The sequence below is a fragment of the Anser anser genome, assembly GCF_964211835.1.
Source record: "Anser anser genome assembly, chromosome: 26".
Classification (NCBI taxonomy): domain Eukaryota; kingdom Metazoa; phylum Chordata; class Aves; order Anseriformes; family Anatidae; genus Anser; species Anser anser.
The window spans coordinates 2,468,646-2,477,949 of NC_139747.1; the positions used below are offsets into that span (position 1 = coordinate 2,468,646).

Consider the following 9,304-nt stretch of genomic DNA (forward strand, 5'->3'; position numbering starts at 1 on the left):
GAGTTAACTCTTGCCGTGCCGGGCTGGCTGGTGGGGTGGGGGGGTGGGGGGAGCCCGCGGAGTGACGTCACGGGGAGGTGACGTCACGGGGAGGGGGACGTCACGGGAGGGTGACGTCACGGGGAGGGGGACGTCACGGGGAGGGGGACGGCATAGTGTTGCTCGGGGGGGGGGGGGGCTGGGGGAGGGGGGGTAGAGAGGGGCTGCCGTGGTGGGCTGGTGGGGTCCCAGATCCCATCCCAGTGGGATCCCAGATCCTGGCCTGGTGGGGTCCTAAATGACGTCCTGGTGGGACCCCAGATCCTGCCCCAACGGGCTCCCGAATCCTGTCCTGGTGGGATCCCGAATCCCATCCCAGTGGGATCCCAAATCCCCTCATGGTGGGACCCCAAATCCCATCCCAATGGGATCCCAAATCCCGCCCCGTTGGGCTCCTGAATCTTGTCCTGGGGGGATCCCAAATCCCATCCTGATGGGCCCCGAAACCTGTCCTGGTGGGCTCCCAAATCCCACACTAATGGGTCCCCAAATCCCGTCCAAATGGGCTCCCAAATCCCATCCTGATGGGCCCCGAAACCTGTCCTGGTGGGCTCCCCAGTGTCATCCTGGTGGGCTCCCAAATCCGACACTAATAGGTCCCCAAATCCCGTCCAAATGGGCTCCCAAATCCCATTCTGATGGATTCCTAAATCCTGTCCCAATGAGGTCCTAAATTGTGTCCTGGTGGGCTCCCCAAACCCTTCTGTTGGGCTCCTAAATCCTGTCCCAATGGGGTCCCAAATCCTGTCCTGGTGGGCTTCCAAATCCCACCATGTTGGGCTCCCAAAACCTATCCCGTTGGGCTCCCAAATCCCGTACCCATGGCCTCCTAAATCCCATCCCAACGGGGTCCCAAAAGGGGGAGCGAAAAGCATCCCGGGGAAAATCCCGTGAAGCCCCCCCCCAGCTACCCCCATCCCCCCCAAAAAACCGGGCTAGGGGCTGAGCCGGGTGTGAAGATGCTCGGGGTCACCGTCCCCTGGGGGCTGGGGACGGCCCCGTCCCGGTGCCACCACCCCAGCGGGTGCAGGATGCGGCCCCCGGTCCCCAGCCACCCCCCCATCCCCCCCCCCAGGAGGAAAGGCACCGCTCTGCCAAGCCAGCGACTCCGCACATCAAAATAAGGAGGGGAAAAAGCAAGTGGGAGGAAATTATAGTTTGGGAGTTATTTTCAGAAAGGAAACTGAAAAAAAAAATGAAAAAAAAAATATCCTCGGTTTCAATACAAAACACGGGAAATTCAGGAAAATAACTTGCAACAGGTTCGGGGGGGGGGGGGAGGCAGGGGGGGGAAATGAGCTCGGCTCTGCCTCCCCCCAGCCTGTGTTAGAATAAAAAATAAAAATAAAAAACAAAAATAAAAAAAATAAAAGACACAACCCAAACCAACATTTAAAATGGCAAACAGCCCCGTGCGGAGTGACGTGTGCGTGGCTGGGTGTTGGGCCATAAAAAGCCGAGGTGCTGGGGGCACCCAAGGGTGCTGGGGTGAACGGGGCAGGGGCGCAGGGCCGGGGGGACATCCTGGGCGAGGAGGAGGAGGAGGAGGAGGCAGGGAGGAAGGCTGCTCGGGGCTTGTGGGCCTGTGGAGAGGCTGGGAGCAGGCAGAAAGGGGGAAAAAAAACGAGGAGCGGGAGGGACGGCTGAAGCAGGTTTTGGGGAGAAAAGCCGCAAAAGTGGGGGCTGGAGGCAGGGACGGGGGCGACGGGGAAGCAGTGGGGTTTTTGTAGGGTACGGCAAAACCCTCGGCGCTGCCAACCGCCGCGTCCCCAGTCCCTCGGTCCCCGTGGGCAGCCGGGGACGGAGGCGAAACCCCAAATGGTGTCGGTGCCACCGGGCTGGTGCCGGCACGTGCCCCGGCACGGGGCCACCGGGCAGGGCCCGGCGCCAAGGGTGGCTTTTATCGATTAGCAGCAGGTAAACAGCGCGGTAATTACAGCCGCAGCTGATGCTGCTAAACTGGGAAGGTGTTACCAACACCGGTGAGGACACGGGATTAGCGCAAAGGGAGCGAGGGAGGTGAGACCCGGGCAGGGATCGCGCCCGCCGAGGTGGGGACCCCCGAGCCGGGATCGTCCTCGGGGGGGGGACGACCAAGGAAAAGGGGGGGAGGTTTGGGAAGGATTTGGGGACGAAGGGTGGGGAAGAGCCCCCCGGGAGAGGTGTGCGCGGCGTGGCGTGGGAGCAATTAGGTTCGGGGTGCTGGCAGGGAGGCGACACGAAGGGCAGAGGCTGGGACAAGCGCCCCGTGGCTCCCCGCACGTGTCGGGGAGCGGGGTGCCCTGGCAGGAGTTTTGGGGAGCGCCTTCCCTTCGCCACCTTCGCTAAGTCCCTGCTCTTGGTGTGGTCGCTCTGGGCACGTTTCAGGGAGGCGACTCCTTCCCCGTCCTTTTTTCTCTCAACGTGGAGGCTGGAAAGGGCCGGGAAGAGAAGGGAGGACAGATCCACACGGCACCAAGAGGGGCAGGAGATCCGGAAACGACCCGAGCGCCTTCTCGAGAAGATTTGCCTCGGCGGTTCTGCCGTCGAGGCAGCAGGAGAGGCCGGGCTGGAGGCCGAGAAGACCCGAGAGGGATCCCACCGCCACCTGTGGCATCGAGAGCTCCGAACGCTCCTGGACACGCGTCCTCCAGCCTCGGGGAAGGGGCCTCGGCTCCCGGTGCTCCTCCTCAAGAAGCAATTCCCGTCCCGCGGAGGGCTCCCGGCTTTCGGCGGCACCTTGCAGAGCCCCGAAGACCCTCGGCGGAGAGCAGCGAGGTGTCGGCGGCCTCCTCGGGAGGCCGGGGCCGCGGCGGAGCAGGGGAAGAAGGCAGCAACTTGTGTCGACGTGACTGGCAAGCCCTTCCCTCCTCCCCAGAACACAGATAGCCCAGAACGGGGATGGAAAGTGCCGTGTTTCCGTAGCAACCAACATTTTCGTGCAAGGTGCTGCACGCACGCCACACGTTTCGCCACCCAAGGGTGCTCCTCACCTTGACGGGTCCCGCCGGGGGGAGGACACGAGCGGGGCAGCGACGGGGCCGCGCTCCCCGGCCGCCGGGACCACGACATCCCGTTGGGGTCGGGGCTGGGAGCGCAGGCCCGGCCCTTTTTCAGCACCGAAAAAGCTCCAAAAGCAACGCCACAAAGGCTGGGGGCCACCACGGTGCTGGCACCCAAGGGTGCCCCCTCTCGGCCCCGGCCTGATGTCCCCGTGCTCACACCTCTCCGCGGTCACCCAGAGCCGAACCACGCTGGAAATGACCCCCTGGGGACGCAGGATCCGGCCCCACAGAGCGCCCGGGGGCCCCGAAGCCGGTTCCCCGCCGGCCCCGAGGTCCCTTCCCCATTGGGAAGGCCCGGCCAGGCCTCCCCTGAGTCACCAGGAGCCACCCCAAGGCCCAGCCCCGGGTGTCTCCCCGAAATTAAAGGCTCCGAAAACGGCAGCGACTGGAAGAGCCGCCCCGGCCTGGCGGGCGCAGCTCCTCCGGGGCCCGTCTGCGGATGCAAATCAAGGCCAAAGAAGGGAAATCGGGCGGCGTTTTCCATATCCCCGCGTCCCACCACACGTGGGGACCACCGAGGATGACCACGGTGCTGCCAGCGCCCCGGGGGGGGGGGGGGGCACCCAGCACCCCGCCTCGTCCCGTTGCGTCTCCCACTTTTCCCTCTTGCCCCTACAGGCGCCGTATCCAAAATCCACGGGTTATTTTTAACGGGGGGTGACCCAGCCAGCTCGCAGCACGAAGAAAAATCCCTCTCCGCTCCGTACCTGCAGCAGTTTGGCCGGCGAGAGGCGGCGGGGGGGGGCATTAAGGGCTGAACCCCCCCCCTAGATCCTCTTTTCCCCAGCCCTTATCCAGCGGACGCAACCGATCCCTAAATCCGGCTGCAAAATGGTGCCGGGGTCAAAGCCGACGGCGAGCGCCCGCTGCGGGGACCGAGGGCGGCCCACGGGTGGAAAAACCACGCGGGGACGGAGCCGGAGGAGATGGGTCGAGGAGGAAGAGGAGGAGGAGGAGGCGGCGGTGGCGTGGGTCTGGGGGCTCGGATGTCCCCGAGCGGCCGGGGAGGGGGCGCGGGGACGGAGCCGGTCGCCGTCGGGGTCCGAAGCGCCGCCGCTGCTGCTGCCGCCGGGGTGTCCTGCGAACAGAACTGAAGGAGAGGGGACTGAGAAAAGGTTGGGTTATTTTTAAAAACCATACCAAAAAAAAAAAAATAAAATAATAAAATACAGCACTAGAAAATGTACAAACAGATTTCAAAGTCATCTGTAAAGAGGCACAACGCCTACCATCCTACACATTTCAAGCAAGCCATTTTAACATTCTCCTTACATATTAGAGACTTTTTTTTTTTTTCCTCCAAACCAATATAGATATTTTTAAGCAAGGTAAAATAAAGATATTTACTACAGAATTTGATTGTCAGCAAACACAATATATTTACTGCATTAGCATTTGCTCACAGTGCAAATGGTACAACAATACATCAGTTCAATATTTCTGATTTTTCCCTTAAAAATGCTGTATGCATTAACTATCATATTTGCATTACAACATGACAAATGAGCAAATGAAATGTGTGTGAAAATTATCACCTTTTCACAATATCAAGCATAATTTTTTTAACCTTAGTATAAGGTACTATAAATCCAAGAAATAAAAACATCCACAAAATATATTACATCTGGTATGATTTTTTTTTTCTCTAAGTACTCAACTTTATACAAAAGTCTTTCAAAAAATATCATTCCCTTAGGTTTGTGTGGTTAAACCTGATTGTGTTTTTTGTTCCTTTCAGTTCACATAAATTAGACTGCATTCTTTCTCTTCTCTTTATTTTTTGTAGGTTTTTAATTTTTTTTTTCACATGCAGACATCAAACCTGGATAGCACGACCTTTTGGCAACAAAGATTTTTTTAAGTCATTATTATTTTTGCTTAGTTTAGCTTAAATGTCTGAGCACAGTTTTATTAAAACAAAAGAAGAAAAAAATCAGAGCAGTCATGCAATGACATGCACATACCAGAAGGAGAAAGGAAAAAAAAAATAAAATAAAATAGAGGACTAATTGATTCTTCTCCTCCGTAGTTGGTTTGTTTTAAAGTGACCAAATAAAATAAAATAAAAATATCTCACATTATAAAAAGTATTCAGCAAAATACTGGTTTGTTTTGTTTTGTTTTTTTCTGCATTTCTGTAAAGAATTTCCCTTCTGCTGGAGAGAAAAAAAAAAAAAAAAAAAAGGAAAAGAAAAGGAACAAGCTGCTGCCGGGACAGCTCCGTGCCGCCCCCAGCACCTTCTCGCCAGCCCAGCAGCAGCCGCCCAGCGCCCGGGAGCTCGCCCCCCGCCGCTGCAGCCCGCTTACCTCCGCCGCCGAGCCGGGGGCTCGGGTGGGAAAAGCACGCGTGGGGGCAGGACCCTGCCGGGGCTGGCTGCCCGGGCACCCAAGGGTGCCATGGCGCCGCTCGCCGGGCCTTGCTGGGCTGGCTCCCAGCGGGTGGGATCCGTGCGGTGCCGACCCCCGGGGGCAGCCCGGCTGCGGGTCTCGGGGCTGAGCGGGCGCGGGCACCGGGAGCGCGGCCACCGTGCTCCCGAGAGGCTCGGAGCCGGGTGGTGGGCTCGGATCCGGAGCAGGACCCCGGGCAGCCTGGGTGCAGGATCCGTCAGATCCGGCCCACGGGGGGTCCGGGCAAGCATCCCGATGGCAGGGACAGGGGCACGGGGGCAAGCGGGACGCCGGCGAAGCCCTGATCCATCCGGCACCAGTGCAAAGGGTGTCACCGCGCCGTGCCTCAGGCGCACGTGGTGACGGCGGGGGCGAGGGCGACGGGGGGCGAGGTGGTGGCGGCGGCGGCGGCGGTGGGGGGCGCGGCGGGGGGCGGCCCGGCCGAGCCCTTCTCGGCCTTCTTCTCCTTCTGCTTGAGGTGGATCTTGGCGTGCCGCTTGCGCTCGTCGGAGCGGGCGAACTTGCGGCCGCAGAACTCGCAGGCGAAGGGCTTCTCGCCGGTGTGGGTGCGGATGTGGGTGGTGAGGTGGTCGCTGCGGCTGAAGCTCCGCATGCAGATGCGGCACTGGAAGGGCTTGTGGCCCGTGTGGATGCGGAGGTGGCGGGTGAGCTCGTCGGAGCGGGAGAAGCGGCGGTCGCAGCCCTCGGCGGGGCAGGCGTGGGGCCGCTCGTGGAGCGGCGTCTTGCTGGGCCGGTTGGGGTACTTGCGGGGCCGGATGGGTTTGAGGGTGAGCGGCGGCTGCGGCAGCCCCCCGAAGCCCGGGTGGATCTGCTTGTCCTTGAAGGCCTTGATGGTCTCCAGCGGGGTGATGGGGGGCGGGTTGACGCGGATGGGGTCCAAGCTCTGGAAGGGTTTGTGCTCCGTGATGGTGCCCATGTCGTTGGGGTGGTGGTAGAGGTTATAGTCTGGGATCATGGGGAAGAGGTTGCTGTCCAAGGCGGGCTTGGCCGCCTGGTAATCCTGGGGGGAGTAGGTGAGGCCGGGGTTGCTCTGGGGGTCGTGGAAGGAGACGGGCTCCGGGTAGAGGTCACTGCAGGAGGAGTAGGGCGGCAGCGCGGGGTACATCTGGTCCACGTCGCCCTGCGGCGGCCCCATGCTGCCCGCCGAGCTCTGCGTGCTGGTGAGCGCGCCCGAGGACGGCGGCACCCCCAGGATGCCGGCGCTCATCAGGCTGATGATGTTGTCCTGGCACCAGTTGGAGGGCGAGTCGAAGGCGAATTTCCCCAGGTAGGTCACAGTCTTGTTGCCCGGGGCGGGCTGAAAAGTCCCCGAATAGGACAATTCCTGGCTGGCTTTTTCGTTCGCTAAGCCAATGTCCATAACATTATCTGCAGAGCGGGGGAGAGAAGCGGGGCACGGTGAGCCGGGCGGGCCGCAGCGGTGCTGGGGAGCGGGGATGCGGCGAGCCGAGCCCCCCTAAGCCCCCCCAGCTCTGCGGGTCGCCCCCCACCCTCTTCTTCCTCGCTCTTCCTCCCCCCCCCCCCACCTCTCCAGGGCAACCGGCGCGGCGGCGGCTCGGCTCTCCGTGCGCTGCGGCGCTCGCTGCGGAGGGTCCCGGGGAACGGAGCCGGGCGGCCGCCCCCGCCGCCCCCCCCCCGCGGCTCCGGGCTGCCGGGGGCCGCCCCCCCGGCGCTGGCGGGGGGGGGGGGGGCCGGGGGAAGGAGGGGAGGTACCTGCGGCTACAGGTAGGCTCCCACCCCGGCAGCCCCGGGCATCCTCCCCGCCGACAGCGCCGGGCACTCCGCGGAGCACCCCCCTCCCGATGGGGTGGGGGGGGCACCGACGCCGTTACCAACTTGGCCCCGCGCAAGGAGGAACGCGAGCGACTTTCAGCCCGGCTCGGCTCGGCTCGGCACGGCCCCGGCGCCCGGAGGCGGCGGGGTGATCCGGGGGGGGGGGGGGCTCCCCCCCCTCGCTGCCTCTCACCTTGCGGGCCCCCCCCGGGCGCCCCCACCTCGCCCCCAAGGCGCTCCGAGGGGGGACCCCACGGCACGGCCACGCGTGTCCGCGAGGGGGGGGGGGTCCCGCTCCGCCAGCGGGGCCGGGGGGTGGGCTCCAGCGGCCGGGAGGGGGGGGTTCCTGCCGGCCGCGTTCCCCCCCCCCCCCCCCTTCCATCCTCCCCCCGGAGCCGGAGCCCGGCCGCTGTCCCCGTACCTGCGGCGGCGGCTCGGCGGCAGCGCTGCGCGGAGCCCTGCGGCAGGGGAGGCAGCGATCGCGCGGAGCCGGGGCGAGGAAAGGGGTGGGTGGGCGCGGGGGGGGGGGTTGGGGGGGCCGCTCCCCAGCCCCGGCGCTTCCCCTTCCCTCCGAGGCTCCATGCCAGCCCGCACACGGCGTCCTCCTCCTCCTCCTCCTCCTCCTCCTCCTCCTCCTCGCCCCACCGCCTCCCCCGCCTGCCTTCCCCCTTTACCTGCAGCCATCTGGTTGTAGTGAGCCACCGAGTCGCTGCTGCCGGAGAAGATGTTCAAAGAGTTGGGGATCTCCTCCGGGTACAGATTGTCAGGCAATTGGTTCAGCAAAGTGTTCATGGTCCCCGGCAGCTTCTCCAGTAGTTTGCCTGTCATAGCACTGGAGGAAAAGGCAGGCTCACCGCGGCTCCGAGCTCCGCTCCGGAGGCGACAACATCCGAGTGGCAAATCCGGGCGAGGGCGAGCATGCAAAGGGAGGAAAGTTGGGGCGGGGGGGGGGGGGGGGGGAGGCTGCGAAATTGGGGGGCGAGGGGGGGGGGGGGGCGTGGGCCGGGGGGGGTGGTCCCGGTTGAGGGGGGGGGGGGTCCCCGCCGGTGTTTCCTCGAGGGGAGGGGGCGATCCGGTGGGCAGCTGCGGCCGTGGGCGGATTTTTAACCCCTCCGCTCGCTCCTCGCTTTGCTCCGCTCCCGGCCCCGCTCGCGGGTTCCTCGCTGCTGCTCGACTGCTCCGCCGGGGACTCCTCAGCCCATTTATCCGGGCGGCGGGAGCGCTCCGTGACGTAGCTGCCCATATATGGACAGACAAAGCCGCGCCGAGGCCGAGACGTCACAATGGAAGCTCCGCACAATGGAACATTAGAAAGCAGGAAGCGGGGCCGGCGCGCGGCGGGGAACGGGCTGGCGGCAGCGGGAAGCGGGCACCGGGCACCGGGTACCGGGCACAGGGCAGCGGGCACCGGGTGTCCCGCACCGGGCACCGGGTGTCCCGCACCGGGCATCGTGCACAAGGCACCGGGAACCGGGCTTCGGGCATCCTGGACCGGGCATCGTGCACCGGGCACAATGCACCGGGCACCGGGCATCACGCACCGGGCACCGGAAACCGGACACCGGGTGTCCCGCAGCGGGCACGGAGAACCGGGCACCGGGCGTCATGCACCGGGCACCGGGCATCACGCACCGGGCATAATGCACCGGGCTCCGGGAACCATACACCGGGCACCGGGCATCATGCACCGGGCGTCCTGCACCGGGCATCGGGGACCGGGCACCGGGCATCATGCACCGGGAACCGGGCACCAGACATCATACACTGGGCACGGGGAACCGGGCACCGGGCACCGGGCATCATGCACCGGGAACCGGGCACCAGACATCATACACTGGGCACGGGGAACCGGGCACCGGGCATCATGCACCGGGCACCGGGCATCGGATGTCCTTTACAGGGCATCCTGCACCGGGCACCGGGCATAAGGCACCGGGCGTCCTGCACCGGGCACCGGGAAGCATGCACCGAGCACCTTGCACCGGGCACCGGGCATCCTGCACCGGGCACCGTGCATCTTTCCCCAGGCATCACGCACC

General features: G+C 64.0%; 1 protein-coding gene across 1 annotated transcript; it reads right to left on the reverse strand.

Moving 5' to 3' along the window:
- Window positions 1-4,437: 4,437 nt before the first annotated feature.
- EGR3 (early growth response 3) lies at window positions 4,438-9,025 on the reverse strand. Its single transcript, XM_083811685.1, has 2 exons — window positions 7,940-9,025; window positions 4,438-6,860 (listed from the first exon to the last, which is right to left on the reverse strand). Exons 1-2 carry the CDS (start codon window positions 8,091-8,093, stop codon window positions 5,818-5,820), a joined length of 1,197 nt encoding a protein of 398 aa, XP_083667811.1. The 5' UTR covers window positions 8,094-9,025; the 3' UTR covers window positions 4,438-5,817.
- Window positions 9,026-9,304: the final 279 nt, after the last annotated feature.